Genomic DNA, 20000 nt, shown 5'->3' on the forward strand with positions numbered 1-20000 from the left:
AAACACAGGCAATTGATAGACAAATTGTTACAAAATGTTTATTGTTTTATGGGTGCAAGTGAAGTGATCTTGAAAAACCTAGGGGAGATATTTTCCCTCAATGCTTAGTGTCTAAACATCACACTGCAGATTTGTATTCAGATATCTGCACCACTGCGAGAACACGAAGCTTTACATCCGCAGAGAGACATGCAAGGCTGCCTCTGCATGCAGCATTTGCACGGTGCCCTACAGTCTGTTTTGCACTGACAAATGACCATCTCTGGCAAATTCTGTGAAATAGTTGGAGTTGTTGTGTAAACAGGGGTTGGTGCTGCATCTGCGGAGTCCTGCTGCCATCCCCACTGCAGTGGTGATACTGGAACTGGATCTTTGACCAGTGTGTTTCCCCACACATGTCCACTCTGGAATCAAAGACATTGTTAAAGATAAATGTATATATACAAAGATACAAATATGTGCAGGCATTTTTCTGAGAAATTTGCATGTTATACATTTAAACAAAACTCTTTTACCTGATAAGCTACTCGAAGGAGGTGCTGATGGAGTGCATCACTGCTTGGGGGCATGTTGTTGAAATATCTTCCTTTGTGAAGGAAAAGGAAGAGCCTAGCAGCATCCACAGTTGTAATGTTCTCACTGGATACACCATACATCTTTATCACAAATCTCTGAAGTACTGTTGTGTGCCTTTGTATGCCATTTGAACTTGATCCAGAATGTCAATGAGATTTTTAGATTGTTGATAGTCTGAAGAGAAATGCTGCTGAATGCTGATGCAGGTTCCATGGAGGGCTGATGTTGCAGTTGTCGATGACGGGTTATGGTCAACGTTATCAAAACCACCAGTGGTAAACACCCCCTTGACTGCCTGAGGTGGGACCACGACACCAATCTGCTCCCAGTGATTGATCACTGAATTTGCTATATCTGTGCTAAATGTTTTCAGCCGGTCATATGACACACACAGTCCTCGTTGATGCATAGTTTGCACAAGAGATGCACTGCCAGTTTGCAGGTGGAGTTTCATCGCCAGATATAGTGAAGCTGGTGTTTCCCTATCTTTTATGTGGCGTGGCACACTGCCAGGCTTCTTGGATCTGCATCTCACAGAGTTGAATAGTATCTGCTGCCCAATGGATGCTGCAACCTGGGATTTCTCAGGTCCAGGGGGTGGCTGATCAATACCTGATCCATCAAGAAGCATGTGTAGGAACGATCTCAGCATAGGAGGGATTGAATCAGCTTCACTGGAGGTTGAAAATGAGCCTGTAAAAGCCTGCTTCATAGGGAGAAACTCTTGCCGGAGGATTTTGGCTGCTCTGAGGATGATGGAGACATCAGTAGATCTGTTGCCTTTTATGTCAATGACAGCCTTGCTAAGGTCATCATCAAACACAAAGGACCAACCACGATTCACTCGCACTGATTTGATGTCTGGAATCAGACGTTCAATATCCTCCCGAAGACGTGTTGTATTGCACTTGATGGATGGAAATCCAAGACCAACGGTGCGCTTGTCATATAGGGCTGTCAAGTCAGCCATTGCCAGTGTTTCTCCTGAGCCACGATAGTTTTCGATGAAGTCAAGTAACTCATTAAGAACATATGCTCTGATGACCTGAGTTTCATTATTTTCATTTGTGTCACATCCAACAGTTTCTGCTTTTCTATAGAGCCTTGTAAGGCATGCACGATGATAAACAGCATCAATGGCAACCATGTCACCAGCAGCTAGTTTAGCCAAGAGACTCCTGTCACCAACCACTTGAGCACATTCTTTTACTTTTCTATCTAACCCAAGGGTGGCAGCTCTCCTTAGTTCCTTTTTGTTGCCCACTTCACCACAGAAGATACATGATGTGTTGACTGGTGCACAGAATGATGTTGAAGGCATGGATGAAGCTTGTGTGGTTGACTTGGCACCACTGCTGAGGCGTCGTGTTTTTACTGGGCTAATGGACTCTTCGTGCTTTTTCTTGCTCTCTCAACTTTTTGATTGTCAGTGGCATTCCTGCAACTTTTGTGCCATACTACAGAATTAGACATCATCAACTGTACTACATTCTGAGCACCACCACCACCATCACCCATGCTACTACCACTAACACCGCCACCACTATAGTCATGCACTACAATGAAATCAGGCAATTCACCTAATTCCTTCAGCTCCTGAATGTTATCTGTAACTTCTTTATAACATGCATATAGTTTTTCAGGATTATTTCTCAGCTTTATAGATGATGAGGGGTTTAAAGTCTTTTCATTGCTTTTCTCTAACTGACATATAAAGCATAAACTCCAGTCACGAGTGCCCGTGATGCCAGTTGTGCTTTTGGACTTGCTCATGGTGAAAGGAAAGTCTTAAGTACTAATCTGAAACAAAAGATACCGAACATGAGATGGACAAAATGATACATAACACACTTTTATGAAAATGAGAAGAAACATAAAGGCTCACGAGAATATATATGAATAATTGGACCGATAATACTTAAAATTTTACTGATGTTTCATACAGCATTATGCCTATGACTGTCATGGTAGGGAGACAACTATTATTTTTTATGCTCTGAAACTCTTTTTAATGGATTCCTTGACCCCAAAAATGTACACTTTGACACCATTTTTGTCATTATAGCTATAATAGAAGCAAAGATATGGGATCTAGTGTCTTTTCGGCGGCCATTTTTAAAAGGCTTATATTTCATATACAAAATAAGATCTCACTTGTGTCTTTGGATATTTTTTTTTCTATTACCCTAAGGAACTTCCATGCACAAGGAAACCTTTGCATCATGACTTGAAGTCAAAAGTGTCTTAACCCACCCACTATCTCTCTCAAACTTCTTTCTCTCTCTCCTCTCATACTTTTCATTTCTTTCCTCCTTCTCTTGTGTTCTCTCTCTCTCTCATGAGAAACCCACATACATATATAACTGGTTGCGCAATCACCCCAGGTTAACTCTATTTACATGGGGAAAAATACCATTACAATTGTAGTACATTTCGGGCCATTACACTACTACTACTACTACTACTACTACTACTATTACTACTACTACTATTACTACTACTACTACGATTTCTCTCTCTCTCACCCTCTCATTGTTTAGTGCACTACGCTTGGAAATGTCAAGGCATATCACCAGCTGATGTATCTTTTTAAACCTCTCAAAATGTTCACCTTTTTGTCCATATCTCGGGTGTTTTTTAAGGCATTTTATTTTTGAAAACACGTAAAACTGCCTAAATGTTTTGCCTACATGTGTGTTTTATCCCCGTTTGTTTTCACTTGGGGGTTAATGTGCTATGCTTGGAAACGTAAACGCACATCACTGGCTACCGCATCTTCTGGGCCTCTCGAAGTGTTTACCTTTTAGTCTGTATCTTTGGTGTTTTTTGAGTTAATTTATTTCTGAAAACATGGCGAGATGGATCAATATATTGTCTACGTTCTTGTCTTATCCCCGTTTGTTTTTGTTTGGGGGTTAATGTGCTATGCTTGGAAATGTAAACGCACATCACTGGCTACCTCATCATCTGGGCCTCTCAAAATGTTTACGTTTTTGTCTGTATCTTTGGTGTTTTTTGAGTTACTTTATTTCTGAAAGCACTGTTAGATGGATCAATATTTTGTCTACGTTCTTGTCTCATCCCTGTTTGATTTTGTTTGGGGGTTAGTGTGCTACGCTTGGAAATGTAAACGCACATCACCGGCTGCCGCATCATCTGGGCCTCTCAAAATGTTTACGTTTTTGTCTGTATCTTTGGTGTTTTACGAGTTACTTTATTTTTGAACATACGTAAAGATGCGCCATTGTTTCCTCTATTACCCCCAATAAAGCACTAACCTTGGCGTTCCCTCGGCAGCTCCTGATTGGCTACGAGAGCGGTCAGCTTGTCTTGTGGGACTTCAAAGGGCGCACCGCTGAAGTTCGCTACCATTCTGCCGAACCACTGAGGTAAGCCGTGTTTTTTTGCCTGTATCCTCGCTGTTTCTTCAGTTATTCTGTTTCCGAAAGTGCGGTTAGGTGCGTCTGTGTTTGGTCTATGTTGGTGTTTTATTCCTGTTCATATATATGTGTTGGTTATTCAGCTATGCCTGGAAATGGAAACATACAGGATTGGCTAATGTGTCTTCTTGGTGTCTCAAAATGTTTACGGTTTCGCTGATATCTTTGGTGTTTTTTTAGGTATATCAATTCCGAAAGTACTGTTAGATGCACCAATACTTTGTTTATATGTGTACAAAATCCCATTAATTTTTATCTATACATAAATCTGCTAGGCTCAAAAATGTTGGACTGCATTCACATAATTATTCTTTGATGGCTCTTAAGTTAGTCAGAGTTTTTTGCTGATATCTTTGGTGTTTTTTGAGGGATTTTAATTTTGAAAGTACTGTTAGATGCGCCAATGTTTTGTTTATATATGTACAAAATCTTATGAATTTCTATGTGGACATAAATCTGCTAGGCTCAAAAATGTTAGACCATATTCCTACTTTTAGTTTATCAATATTTTTTACTACTACTACTACTGAGACCACTAATACTATCACCACACTATTTAGGAGACCCATCAACCCACTAATCGACATCCCACAACCCCTAAAACTACCACCCACCTACTACCACTACCACTACTACTACTACTACTACTACTACTACCACACTTGCAGGTCAGTCTCTTGGCACCACGAGGGGAAGCAGTTCATGTGCTGCCACACGGATGGTTCCCTCACCACCTGGACACTTAAGCAGAATTCCAATAGGCCTACATCACATGTCTTCCCTCATGGTAAGTATAGACCTATGTGTGTGTGTGTGTGTGTGTGTGTGTGTGTGTGTGTCTCTCTCTCTCTCTCTCTCTCTCTCTCTCTCTCTCTCTCTCTCTCTCTCTCTGTGTGTGTGTGTGTGTGTCTGTCTGTCTGTCTGTCTGTCTGTCTCTCCAAATACTTTCTTGGCCTGAAGATTACTTAACCCATTCAGTGTTTGAAGATTACTTAACCCATTCAGTGTTTGAAGATTACTTAACCCATTCAGTGTTTGAAGATTACTTAACCCATTCAGTGTTTGAAGATTACTTAACCCATTCAGTGTTTGAAGATTACTTAACCCATTCAGTGTTTGAAGATTACTTAACCCATTCAGTGTTTGAAGATTACTTAACCCATTCAGTGTTTGAAGATTACTTAACCCATTCAGTGTTTGAAGATTACTTAACCCATTCAGTGTTTGAAGATTACTTAACCCATTCAGTGTTTGTGGCACCTTCCTCCTCGGCTCTGGATCATATCTCTTACGTTCTGTGACATAACTCGCTCGTCAATACAATATTTGTAGTTATTTGGCAGATTTTCTATGTCTTAGTTGTGAGAAACGGCGTCCTAATTATAGACTACATAAAGTACTATACTAAATGATTCCAAGGTACGACAATTGCTGTTGCTTAGATTCTGGCGACATGTGGCAACTGTACGAGACAGCCGACGCCGTCAGTCGCAGGCAACATGGCAAGTGGGGATGACGCGCAAAATTTGTCTGGAGACGATGCCAGCCTTTCTGATTCAGATTTCCTGCTAATTGATTCTGACGAGTCCTGCGACTGAGGAATGCAGGGCTGATAACGGTAGGGGCAGGTCATTTGCCTTGTGCCTCAAAAATATAGGTGCGCACTGCAAAAAAACAGGACTATATGCCAGGCACATTATTCTAACCTTTTTCTTTTATTTTCCAGGCAGTTCAGGGAACTCTGACATTAGTGACGGTGAAGGCGAGGCAGCACTACGAAAATACAATGGTAGAAACGATAAATACATGTGTAGGGAGCAAGGTGACCATGTAGACCTTCCTAGAAAACAACTCCAGAGTGAGCGTGCTGTTTGTAGGCGACACACACACACACACACACACACACACATAGACACACACACACACACACACACACACACACACACACACACACACACACACACACACACACACACACACACACACACACACACACACACACACACACACACACACACACACACACACACACACACACACACACACACACACACACACACACACACACACACACACACACACACACACACACACACACACACACACACACACACACACACACACACACACATAGACACACACACACACACACACACACACACACACACACACACACACACACACACACACACACACACACACACACACACACACACACACACACACACACACACACACACACACACACACACACACACACACACACACACACACACACACACACACACACACACAGAGGTAAAAGTATCAACATTGAAGCTTGGACCTTGAGTTGGAGGCACTGAGTCCATAGAGATCACGAGAAGCCTTGCCTTGAAGTAAACCAAGTCAGGAGACACCCGACACATCCTCCAAGCCCACAAAGGCATGGGTGTGTGTGTCCAATATATATATATATATATATATATATATATATATATATATAAATATATATATATATATAAATATATATATATATATATATATATATATATATATATATATATATATATATATATATATATATATATATATATATATATATATATATATATATATATATATATATATATATATATATATATATATATATATATATATATATATATATATATATACAGAGAGAGAGAGAGAGAGAGAGTGAAATAAAGGGTATGTGAATGAGGTGATATTGTATAGTTCAGCATGGCCTGCGTCTCCGCCAGCAGTATTCTCCCGACAGTGGCTTGTAAGCACTATCACTAGATCATTGGGTATTGCAAAGACCATCACACCACTCACCCCATACCCCTTGCTCAAGAGGGAACAGTGACCGCCGCAATGAGCCAGAAAAATTTGCTTGGAGCAAACAACCTTCTGCGGATTCGAACTCATGATCAGGGGCGCATTTCACGGGCGAGAATTCAGTGTGTGTGTGTGTGTGTGTGTGTGTGTGTGTGTGTGTGTGTGTGTGTGTGTGTGTGTGTGTGTGCCAAGGTCTGATCGCAAACTGTGTGCGTGTAATTCACCGCGGCATGACACGACTCCGACTCGTCAAAGTGCCTGACGACACGTGTTCTGCTCAGTATTAGCTGGTCATATGATACTGCCAGGACCTCACCCACATCACACCCCAGCCCTCTTGCTGATAGCTGCTGTTTGAAAAACAAAATGTGGGATGAGCGCGAACGAAGAAAGTTCAACCAATGAGCCACCAATCTCTCTCTCTCTCTCTCTCTCTCTCTCTCTCTCTCTCTCTCTCTCTCTCTCTCCAAAACTTTCTGTATGGTTATTAACTTTCTCCCATTGATCTGCGGCAATCTCTCATTATAATAATAATAATAATAATAATAATAATAATAATAATAATAATAATAATTAGTATTGTTATTTCCATAAAGAGACATATATGTTGTTGCAGTCTGCTCCAGGTCTGACATTATAATAATAATAATAATAATAATAATAATAATAATAATAATAATAATAATAATAATAATAATAATAATAATAATAATTAGTATTGTTATTTTGCTCCAGGTCTGACATTATAATAATGATAATGATAATAATAATAATAATAATAATAATAATAATAATAATAATAATAATAATCCTAATCCCGTTTTCTATGCCTATCACAGTTTAGCGCGGTGCCCCCAAATTACGACGCCGTTTACCGCCAACTCTCCCAGCGGGGCGCGAGGGTGCTGGCACTGGGCCGGAAGGAGCTCGGAAGACTATCCCACTTTGAGGTATGCATAGTAGTAGTAGTAGTAGTAGTAGTAGTAGTAATAGTTGTGGTTGTTGTTGAGAGACCACATGTACCTAGGAATCTATAGATCATCCCGTATCTATGTAAAAGTGTCTATATATCAGGTCCTTGTATCTGTGTAATCTTGGTCTGTTTCTCTCCTATGTGATCTATGTTAAAATTTGGGACCTGTTTTTTGTGACAATCTATATATCCTCCCCTTGTATCTATGTAAAAGTGTCTATATACCAGGGAGAGAGAGAGAGAGAGAGAGAATTAGACACATTGATTAGCCCTGTCTTGGTGTGTGTGTCTCTCTCTCTCTCTCTCTCTCTCTCTCTCTCTCTCTCTCTCTCTCTCTCTCTCTCTCTCTCTCTCTCTCTCTCTCTCTCTCTCTCTCTCTCTCTCTCTCTCTCTCTCTCTCTCTCTCTCTCTCTCTCTCTCTCTCTACTACTACTACTACTACTACTACTACTACTACTACTACTACTACTACTACTACTACTACTACTACCATTACTGTTGGCCTTCGGAAATCGGTCCTTCCTGTGATATAGAGGCATATTATACACACATTGGGAGGTGAGCGATGGGTAAGCATTAAGATTCAGTCCGTGCCTCCAAAACAGGATACTTGGCCTCCATGTTATAGTTAAGGGACGAAATACATGTCCCTTAACCATAATGTGAAGGCGTTGTTTTGGTGGCCACGGCGGACATCGGGAGGTGAGCAGCGTTGCCAATGATCCTACGCTTGGTTAGCCATTACCCCACGCGTGTTGAAGGTTTGGGCCGGGCATGGTATTAGGGAACGGTGCGTGTTCTAAAAACCAGACGACCCCGCGTGGTGCAGCTGGTCTCACATGCATGGGGGTAACCACTAAGCAAGCGTTGGATCGTTGGCAACACTGCTCACCTCCCAATGTCTGCCGTGGCCACCAAAACAAATGTATGTACAATGTGCCTTTCCATGACCTGGGTCCTCAGTGCCAAGTTCTCGAGCATTTAACGGTAGCAGGCTGTAACACTCTCCCTTTGTACGTGTGTTTTTGAGTGTGTGTGTGTGTGTGTGTGTGTGTGTGTGTGTTTGGAAGGACCAGATGTTTGTGTGTACGTGTGTTTTTGAGTGTGTGTGTGTGTGTGTGTGTGTGTGTGTTTGGAAGGACCAGATGTTTGTGTGTACGTGTGTTTTTGAGTGTGTGTGTGTGTGTGTGTGTGTGTGTTTGGAAGGACCAGATGTTTGTGTGTACGTGTGTTTTTGAGTGTGTGTGTGTGTGTGTGTTTGGAAGGACCAGATGTTTGTGTGTACGTGTGTTTTTGAGTGTGTGTGTGTGTGTTTGGAAGGACCAGATGTTTGTGTGTACATGTGTTTTTGAGTGTGTGTGTGTGTGTGTGTGTGTGTGTGTGTTTGGAAGGACCAGATGTTTGTGTGTACGTGTGTTTTTGTGTGTGTGTGTGTGTGTGTGTGTGTGTGTGTGTGTGTGTGTTTGGAAGGACCAGATGTTTGTGTGTACGTGTGTTTTTGAGTGTGTGTGTGTGTGTGTGTGTGTGTTTGGAAGGACCAGATGTTTGTGTGTACGTGTGTTTTTGTGTGTGTGTGTGTGTGTGTGTGTGTGTGTGTGTGTGTGTGTGTGTGTTTGGAAGGACCAGATGTTTGTGTGTACGTGTGTTTTTGAGTGTGTGTGTGTGTGTGTGTGTTTGGAAGGACCAGATGTTTGTGTGTACGTGTGTTTTTGAGTGTGTGTGTGTGTGTGTGTGTGTGTGTGTGTGTTTGGAAGGACCAGATGTTTGTGTGTACGTGTGTTTTTGAGTGTGTGTGTGTGTGTGTGTGTGTGTGTTTGGAAGGACCAGATGTTTGTGTGTACGTGTGTTTTTGAGTGTGTGTGTGTGTGTGTGTGTGTGTGTGTGTGTGTGTGTGTGTGTGTGTTTGGAAGGACCAGATGTTTGTGTGTACGTGTGTTTTTGAGTGTGTGTGTGTGTGTGTGTGTGTTCCTACACTCAAGAAGAGTTCGCCCAATCATGTAGTAAAACCTTTATTAAAACGCAAGGGAAACATGCACAGAATAAAATGTATGAAAACTTATTCCGTAATTCTAAAATTAAAACAGAATTAAAACTACTGTCATAATTCTAAAAGTAAAATAAAACAAAAGTGATCATTCATGTAAAATGCATGCAATTAAATTTAGGGTATTATTGTAGTGTTTGCCCGTACACAGTCACCCCTCGCAACCAAAATTGTCTAGGGGGCCATTGAGACTTCGGGGAATGCGGTGGTAAACATGAAATGCGTCGCAAATGCATAGTTTTTGAGTTATGGGGGGTTGAAAAATACCCTAGATGTAGGGAAATTCCTTACAATTACTTAGATGTAGGGAAATTTCATACATTCCGGGGTTTTTTTACATCGTACAGAAACCACGCAAGGTAATTATTGAAAATCACTCCACACCTTGAAAATACAATATCACGCCTCCATATTGTACTTAAGGGCATATTATTCTACAATCACAAGCAAACGGATCGCTGCTACCCTAGACAGGAGCGGAGTTATGGCAGGTTAGATGCAGACTTTGACCAGACATGTGACCACGGAAAAAGTGAAAAAATGTGAGAAAATTAAAGATAGTGAGAGAACGAGAGACAGTAGGAGAGAAAGCAAGGCAGGGTAAGATAGAGCAAAGATTCCTCTACAATCACACCCAAACGGATCGCTGCTACCCTAGACAGGAGCGGAGTTACGGTAGGTTATATGCAGACTTTGACCAGAAATGTGACCACGGAAAAAGTGAAAAAATGTGAGAAAATTAAAGATAGTGAGAGAACGAGAGACAGTAGGAGAGAAAGCAAGGCAGGGTAAGATAGAGCAAAGATTCCTCTACAATCACACCCAAACGGATCGCTGCTACCCTAGACAGGAGCGGAGTTATGGCAGGTTAGATGCAGACTTTGACCAGAAATGTGACCACGGAAAAAGTGAAGAAATGTGAGAAAATTAAAGATAGTGAGAGAACGAGAGACAGTAGGAGAGAAAGCAAGCCAGGGTAAGATAGAGCAAAGATTCCTCTACAATCACACCCAAACGGATCCCTGCTACCCTAGTCCGGAGCCGAGCTATGGGCCTCTAACTGACACCATCTCAATCTTTTCCAGGAGAATGATCCCAGGAAAGCCACGTTAGCGAGGGTTACCCCAACGCCTAACAATGGGTTTGCAGAGTTGGTACCACTGCAGAGAGTCAAGGTGAGTTTGATTTTTTGCTTGATTTCTCGCTTGTGTTTTAACTTAGAAACAAACGGGAGGCACATGTGGATAGATAAATCTTTCCTCTATCCACCCACACTTGGCCAAACACCACACACCCAAACACGCCCGAGAAAAACGCGAAAATGTCACAACTTTCTGAGTCAAAAATGAAAAAAAATCTTGAAGTCGTGTTTGTTTTTGCTTAATTTCTCGCTTGCTGTTTAACTTAGAAACAAACGGGAGGTACATGTGGATGAACAAACTCTTCCTCTATCCACCCACACTAACCCAAACACTACCCACCCAAACACGGCTGAGAAAAACAGGAAAATATCGGAAACTTCAGAGTAAAAAATGAAAAAAAAATCTTGAAGTCGTGTTTGTTTTTGCTTAATTTCTCGCTTGCTTTTTAACTTAGAAACAAACGGGAGGTACATGTGGATGAACAAACTCTTCCTCTATCCACCCACACTAACCCAAACACCACACACCCAAACACGGCTGAGAAAAACGGGAAAACGTCGGAACTTTCAGAGTCAAAAATGAAAAAAAAATCTTGAAGTCGTGTTTGTTTTTGCTTAATTTCTCGCTTGCTTTTTAACTTAGAAACAAATGGGAGGTACATGTGGATGGAAAAACTCTTCCTCTATCCACCCACACTAACCCAAACACCACACACCCAAACACGCCCGAGAAAAACGGGCAAATGTCGGAACTTTCAGAGTAAAAAATGAAAAAAAAATCTTGGAGTCGTGTTTGTTTTTGCTTGATTTCTCGCTTGTTGCTTAACTTAGAAACAAACGGAAGATACGTGTGGATAGATAAATCTTTCCTCTATCCACCCACACTAAGCCAAACACCACACACCCAAACACACCCGAGAAAAACGGAAAAACGTCGCCACTTTCACCTCCATTTCTCTCCCCCGAACAGGAAATCGTCGAAATTGAAGATGAGGAAGGAGGAAAAGAGGAGGAGGAGGAGGAGGAGAACAGCCACAAGAAGAAGAGGAGGAGGAAGGAAGAGGAAGAGACCATCTACTTCATATTCCAGAAAGTGAAATACATCTATAGGGGTAGTAGTAATAGTAGTAGTAGTAGTAGTAGTAGTAGTTTTCACCCCCTGCAATACCCTATCAACTGCAACTTCAACTTCTACCTACAATCGAGAGGATACCAAGACCAAGACCAAGTTGACAAGCAGACTCGGAAATACGGACCAAATTTGTGAGTATTGTCGCGGAAGATTTTTTTTGTTCTCTCGAAAAAAGTGTTGATATTTTTTGCGATATCTCGGAAAGCGTTCAAGTTAGGATAATGAGACTTTGTGGGTATGTAGAGGGATGATTGATGCATGTGTGGATAAAATTTGGTTAGGCTAGGATGAAGTTGAGTAGAGTTACGGGCAGTCAAAGTTAGGTGTAATTTTCTGATGCCATTTATAATTTTGGTCGGGAAAAGTTTTGATATTTTTTGCGATATCTCGGAAAGTGTTCAAGTTAGGATAATGAGACTTTGTGGGTATGTAGAGGGGTAATTTATGCATGTGTGGATAAAATTTGGTTAAGCTAGGATGAGTTAGAGTTGAGTTATGGATATCCAGCACACCAATACCACATGGGAAACACTCCACTATCCACCACAGAGGCAGAGAAAGACCTGGGAGTGTATGTTACCAGGCTACCAGTGAAGGGATATCCAGCACACCAATACCACATGGGAAACACTCCACTATCCACCACAGAGAAAGACCTGGGAGTGTATGTTACCAGGCTACCAGTGAAGGGATATCCAGCACACCAATACCACATGGGAAACACTCCACTATCCACCACAGAGGCAGAGAAAGACCTGGGAGTGTATGTTACCAGGCTACCAGTGAAGGGATATCCAGCACACCAATACCACATGGGAAACACTCCACTATCCACCACAGAGGCAGAGAAAGACCTGGGAGTGTATGTTACCAGGCTACCAGTGAAGGGATATCCAGCACACCAATACCACATGGGAAACACTCCACTATCCACCACAGAGGCAGAGAAAGACCTGGGAGTGTATGTTACCAGGCTACCAGTGAAGGGATATCCAGCACACCAATACCACATGGGAAACACTCCACTATCCACCACAGAGGCAGAGAAAGACCTGGGAGTGTATGTTACCAGGCTACCAGTGAAGGGATATCCAGCACACCAATACCACATGGGAAACACTCCACTATCCACCACAGAGGCAGAGAAAGACCTGGGAGTGTATGTTACCAGGCTACCAGTGAAGGGATATCCAGCACACCAATACCACATGGGAAACACTCCACTATCCACCACAGAGGCAGAGAAAGACCTGGGAGTGTATGTTACCAGGCTACCAGTGAAGGGATATCCAGCACACCAATACCACATGGGAAACACTCCACTATCCACCACAGAGGCAGAGAAAGACCTGGGAGTGTATGTTACCAGGCTACCAGTGAAGGGATATCCAGCACACCAATACCACATGGGAAACACTCCACTATCCACCACAGAGAAAGACCTGGGAGTGTATGTTACCAGGCTACCAGTGAAGGGATATCCAGCACACCAATACCACATGGGAAACACTCCACTATCCACCACAGAGGCAGAGAAAGACCTGGGAGTGTATGTTACCAGGCTACCAGTGAAGGCCAAATCTGTGCCAATCGCAGGGGAGAGATGTTAATGTATTTCACAACTGAGAGGCAGCGAGGGGCAATACAGGTCAAAAGAAGAAGAAGAAGAAGCTTTGTTTAGGTGTGATCAGGCTAGGATGACGTGGCGCAGAGTTATGGGGAGTTGTTGTTGTTGTTGTTGTTGTTATTATTATTATTATTATTATTATTATTATTATTATTATTATTATTATTATTATTATTGTTATTTCAGGTTACAGATGGACATTCCAGAGTTTATGGAGCTTTTTAAGGAGAGAGCGACTGCACCTTTCTTTGTATTCCAAGTAAGTAATAGTAGTAGTAGTAGTAGTAGTAGTAGTAGTTGAGAGACCACATAGTCCTTAGAATCTATATATCTCACCTTGTATCTATGTAAAAGTGTCTATGTAACAGGCCCTTGCATCTATGTAATCCACCTCCTCTCCAATATATATCTATGTAAAAAAAATTGAGATCTGTTTTTCATGACAATCTATATATCTCCCCCTTGTATCTATGTAAAAGTGTCTATGTAACAGGCCCTTGCATCTATGTAATTCTCCTCTCCTTCTCTCCTATGTAAATCTATGTTAAAATTTGAGACCTGTTCTTCCTCACAATCTATATATCCTCCCCTAGTATCTGTGTAAAAGTGTCTATGTAACAGGCCCTTGTATCTATGTAATCTTCATCTGTTTCTCTCCTATGTAAATCTATGTTAAAATTTGAGACCTGTTTTTCATCACAATCTATATATCCTCCCCTTGTATCTATGTAAAAGCATCTATATAATAGGTCCTTGTGTCTATGTAATCCCCCTCTGTTTCTCTCCTATGGATATCTATGTAAAAAAATGGGACCAATTTTTCCTGACAATCTATATATCCTCCCCTTGTATCTATGTAATCCTCCTCCTCTCCCACCTCCTCTATTAGCTATGTATATCTATGTAAAAATGTGAGACCTGTTTTCCTGACAATCTATATATCCTCCCCTTGTATCTATGTAATCCTCCTCTATTAGCTATGTATATCTGTGTAAAAATGTGAGACCTGTTTTCCTGACAATCTATATATCCTCCCCTTGTATCTATGTAATCCTCCTCCTCTCCCACCTCCTCTATTAGCTATGTATATCTATGTAAAAAAATTGAGACCTGTTTCACCCCACAATCTATATATCCCCCCTTCAATCTCCCCTTGTATCTATGTAATCCTCCTCTATTAGCTATGTGTATCTATGTAAAAATGTGAGACCTGTTTCACCCCACAATCTATATATCCCCCCTTCAATCTCCCCTTGTATCTATGTCAAAGCATCTATATAACAGGCCGTGTATCTATGTCCGGGCAGGTGTTCTGTGTGGGGCTGTGGTGCCTGGATGAGTACTGGTATTACTCCCTGTTCACGCTGTTCATGCTGGTGGTGTTTGAGTGTACCCTGGTCCAGCAGCAGCTCCGGAACATGGCGGAGATACGCAAGATGGGTGCCCAGCCTTACAGCATACAGGTGAGGGGGGTAATTGCTTTTACTTATTTTCCCACCTTTAATTAACCCTTTCCTTGCTAAGCGCTTGCGACGAGACTATCCCCGGGCTCGGGCACCGCAGCGGGGGAAGGGATGTCTTTTAACGCTGTATCTCAAAAACTCTTCATCACAGCCACAAAACACAAACACCATTGGAAAGAGGAGGCCAAGATCCATAAGATTTGGCACTGTAAGCCTCTCCTGGGAACATACAGGCACGTTGAGGGGTGTTTTTTGCTGTGAGTGTGACTGGAGCATGCAGCGAGACTATCCTCGGGCTCGGGAACCGCAGCGGGGGAAGGGATGTCTTTTAACGCTGTATCTCAAAAACTCTTCATCACAGCCACAAAACACAAACACCATTGGAAAGAGGAGGCCAAGATCCATAAGATTTGGCACTGTAAGCCTCTCCTGCTAACGTACAGGCACGTTGAGGGGTGTGGCCTGTGAAGACGTACATGTATACGTGCGCGACGGTCAGCCGTAAGGCAACTACTGTAGATCTTTCCGCCTCTCAGAAAACATACAGGCACGTTGAGGGGTGTTTGTTGTGATGTGTGTGGAGCATGCATGCAGCTTCTGGAAGGTTTTGCTTGGTGCCAGCAGCGGGAAATTGAAAAATCCTAAAAACAGTTCTTACATGAAGCCGTACTATTTATGTGTCAAAATCTCATTAGGGTCGAAAACTTCAAAAAAATCGGGGTACTGGAGGTGAATTTCCTTAACGTCTTGCTATGGTTAAGTGCGCCAATCTCTCCTCTATCACGTGTTAAAATCTCTTTACGATCGCATTCATAGTTACTGAGATATGACCATTGGTGTTAGGGCATATCTGGTTACATATCCAAGTCGCTCCACATTTCCAAATATTTTTACTTCAGAAACTTCAAAAAAATCGGGGTACTGGAGGTGAATTTCCTTAACGTCTTGCTATGGTTAAGTGCGCCAATCTCTCCTCTATCACGTGTTAAAATCTCATTACGATCGCATTTACAGTTACTGAGATACGACCAATTATGTTAGGGTATATCTGAATCGCTCCCCACTTCAAAATATTTTTACTTCAGAAACTTCAAAAATATCGGGATACCGGAGGTGAATTTCCTTAACGTCTTGCTATGGATGAGTGCACCAATCCCTCCTCTACCATGTGTCAAAATCTCATTAGGGTCGCAGTTATAGTCACTGAGGTGTGACCACTTACGTCCGGGTCACTCTTCCCTAACCTAACCTAATTTTAACAGGTGTACCGATCCCGTCGCTGGAGACCCATGCCAACCACCGCCTTGCTGCCCGGGGACATCGTCAGTGTTATCCGCACCTCCAGCACCTCCAGCAGCACCAGCAGCACCAGTAGTGTCGAGCTGATGGTGCCGTGTGACCTGCTACTTCTCCGAGGGTCATGTGTCGTCGATGAAAGCATGTTGACAGGTGGGTGTTTACGATGACCCCCTTAATTACAGCATGCCTCCCTTAATTAAACCACTACTACTACTACTACTACTACTACTTCTACTACTACAGGGGAGAGCATACCCCAGATGAAGGAGGGCTTGGAGGGACTGGAGGAAAGGGAGAGAGAGACAATGGAGAGAAATCTCGACATCGCTACGGACAGCAAACTTCACATGCTGTACGCTGGGACCAAGATCGTTCAGCACAGTTCACCACCGAAGACCACCACAGGTTTGAGAGGTGAGTTCCTGCTACGTTTTTCCGATTTGCCGCCAAACGAGGGGGTGGATCTGGACGCGCTTGATGTCCAAACGTAGCCAGGTTCTTCCTCTTTCCAGCCACACCAAGCGCAGGACAAACAGACAAACACGCTTGCCGGAGAAGCCAAAATAAAACACACCATGAAAGCTTCTACCGAAAAAAAAATCATGAAAAGTTTTAATGTTTATCCAATTTACTCACAGACAAACACACTCACAAACGCCAAACACCCAAATGTAGCCAGATCCTTCCTTTTTCCATCCATATTAAGCGCAAAACAAACGGACAAACACACTCGCCGGAAAAGCCAAAATAAAACACGCACTGAAAAATTTTACCTAAAAGAAAATCACGGAAAGTTCTTACATTTTATTAATTTGCTGCCAAACGAGGGTGTAGAATTAAACGCACTTGATGCTCGAACATAGCCAGATCCTTTGTCTACACTCCTGTACTAACCCCAAAACAAACGGACAAACACGCTCGTTGCTATGACAATTTTTCTGACCTCAAAAAATAACTAGTAACAAAATTTCACCACAAAAAATTATACGATTTTTTAATTTCCTTGCAAACGGAGGTCTGTAGGTAAACGCGCTTGATGCACAAACGTAGCCAGATCCTTCGTCTACACTCCTTCACTAACCCCAAAACAAACAGACAAACACACTCATTTCTATGCTAATATTTCTGAGCTAAAAAAGAAACTTGTACGACGAATTTCACCACAAAAGTTTATACGTTTTTCTAATTTTCTGGCAAACGACGACACGCAGACAAGCACACCAAACACCCAAACTTAGCCAGATCCTTCCTCTTTCCAGTCTCACTAAGCGTAAAACAAACGGACAAACACACTAACCATAATAAGCAAATTTGTCAAATCAGCTAAAATATCCCGACTCAAAAAATATGAAAAATAATCATGAAAAGTTGTAACGCTATTCTAATTTACTCCCAAACAAACACACACACACACAATTGGCAAACACCTGAACGTAGCCAGATCCTTCCTCTACACACCCACACCAAGCGCAAAACAAACAGACAAACACATGAACCAGAAAGGCCTAAATATAACCCACCATGAAAAATTCTACCCCCACAAAAATCATGAAAAGTTTTAATGTTTGTCTAAATTACTCCCAGACAAACGTGCACACATCCAAACACCAAACACCCAAACGTAGCCAGATCCTTCCCCTACACACCCACACCAAGCACAAAACAAACAGACAAACACACTTACCAGGAAGACCAAAATAAAACACACCTTGGAAAATTTAACCCCCCCAAAAATTGTGAAAAGTTGTAACGTTTGTCTAATTTACTCCCAAACAAACGGACACACATGCAAACACCAAACACCCAAACGTAGCCAGATCCTTCCCCTACACCCCCACACCAGCCCCATTCCTCTAGCCCCAGAACTATAGGCGCTACGATTCCTTTCAGCTCCGGACAACGGCTGCGTCTGCTACGTTCTGAGGACCGGATTTGCCACGGCTCAGGGAAGGCTACTCAAAACGATCTTGTATGGGGTCAGTCGCGTCACCGCCAACAACATGGAGACGCTGGCGTTTATACTCTTCCTCCTGGTGTTTGCCGTCGCTGCCGCTGCCTATGTGTGGGTCAAAGGTGCGTGTGTGTGTGTGTGTGTGTGTGTGTGTGTGTGTGTGTGTGTGTGTGTGTTTCTCTCTCTCTCGCTCTGTGTGTTTCTGTCTCTCTCTTCTGTGTGTGTGTGTGTGTGTGTGTGTGTGTGTGTTTCTCTCTCTCTCTCTCTCTCTCTCTCTCTCTCTCTCTCTCTACTGTGTGTGTGTGTGTGTGTGTGTGTGTGTCTCTCTCTCTCTCTCTGTGTGTGTGTGTGTGTGTGTCTCTCTCTCTGTGTGTGTGTGTGTGTCTCTCTCTCTCTCTCTCTCTCTCTCTCTCTCTCTCTCTCTCTCTCTCTCTCTCTCTCTCTCTCTCTCTCTCTCTCTCTCTCTCTCTCTCTCTCTCTCTCTCTCTCTCTCTCTCTCTCTCTCTCTCTCTTCTGTGTGTGTGTGTGTGTGTTCTTGGTTGTCCCTCTGTTCCTGACTGTCCCTCTATTCTCAGCTGTCCCCTTGTTCCTGGCTGTCCCTCTATTCTCAGCTGTCCCCTTGTTCTCGGCTGCCCCTGTTTACGAAGGCGACAATATCCCCGTAACTTTCCCCCTCCTGGATCGAGAGTTACGGGGGTTTGCGTACGGGTGTGTCCATACGATCGTAACCTCCCCCCCCCCCTAGGTGTTGAGGACCCCGATCGCAGCCGTTACAAGCTCTTCCTGGAGTGCACGCTGATCCTGACCTCCGTGGTGCCGCCCGAGCTGCCCATAGAGCTGTCCCTGGCCGTCAACACCTCCCTGCTGGCCCTCTCCAAGCTGTACGTCTTCTGCACCGAGCCTTTCCGCATCCCACTGGCCGGAAAGGTGAGGATCTACGCTTGTATTTTTGTGTGTGTTTTTTGGGTGTTTGGGTTGTCGTAGGATGTTGGGATTTTTAGGGGATTGAGAGTAAGTATTCAACCCCTTACACACTGAATTTGATGATCCTAAGTTGACTGGTTCGCTCGCAATCCTCAAAAATCTTAATCCCACTAGCCAGAAAGGTGAGGCGGGATGTACGCTTGTAATTTTTTTTCTTCTTTTTTTTGGGTGTTTGGGTTGTCGTAGGATGTTGGGATTTTTAGGGGATTGAGAGAAAGTATTCAACCCCTTACACACTGAATTTGATGATCCTAAGTTGACTGGTTCGCTCGCAATCATGAAAAATCTCAAGACTCCTCCAATGGTAACTCTGTGGTCGCTGCCCTCGTAGAATTCTTAGAGCCATTTTCCGGGTGTTTTTTTGAAGGGTTACATTAGCGGTAGAGCATTGGGATTTTTAGGGGACTGAGAGAAAGTGTTCAACTCCTTACACACCAAATTTGATGATCCTAAGTTGACTCAGTCGCTCATAATCCTCAAAATCGTCAAGACTCCTCCGATTGTATCTCTGTGGTTGTTGCGCTCAGAGAATTCTTAGTGCTATTTT

At 42.8% G+C, this 20000-nt stretch overlaps 1 protein-coding gene across 28 annotated transcripts in view; it reads left to right on the forward strand.

Moving 5' to 3' along the window:
• The window catches only part of LOC126993598 (endoplasmic reticulum transmembrane helix translocase-like), a 46178-nt gene that overhangs the window by 9914 nt on the left and 16264 nt on the right, over positions 1-20000 (forward strand). For 6 of the 28 annotated variants that reach the window (XM_050852745.1, XM_050852746.1, XM_050852744.1 and 3 more), the window contains 12 exons: positions 3874-3965; positions 4685-4803; positions 5743-5838; positions 7679-7789; positions 10942-11031; positions 11968-12260; positions 13943-14015; positions 15064-15219; positions 16482-16668; positions 16762-16932; positions 18409-18591; positions 19215-19396. In XM_050852745.1, coding sequence (XP_050708702.1) covers positions 4735-4803; positions 5743-5838; positions 7679-7789; positions 10942-11031; positions 11968-12260; positions 13943-14015; positions 15064-15219; positions 16482-16668; positions 16762-16932; positions 18409-18591; positions 19215-19396 — 1611 coding nt within the window. In that variant the 5' untranslated portion in view covers positions 3874-3965; positions 4685-4734. Of the gene's footprint in view, positions 1-3873; positions 3966-4684; positions 4804-5435; positions 5635-5742; positions 5839-7678; positions 7790-10941; positions 11032-11967; positions 12261-13942; positions 14016-15063; positions 15220-16481; positions 16669-16761; positions 16933-18408; positions 18592-19214; positions 19397-20000 lie in introns of those variants that run through there. The other 22 variants (XM_050852757.1, XM_050852762.1, XM_050852768.1 and 19 more) reach the window with 22 other exon arrangements.

Source organism: Eriocheir sinensis, unplaced genomic scaffold (assembly GCF_024679095.1).
Source record: "Eriocheir sinensis breed Jianghai 21 unplaced genomic scaffold, ASM2467909v1 Scaffold640, whole genome shotgun sequence".
Lineage (NCBI taxonomy): Eukaryota > Metazoa > Arthropoda > Malacostraca > Decapoda > Varunidae > Eriocheir > Eriocheir sinensis.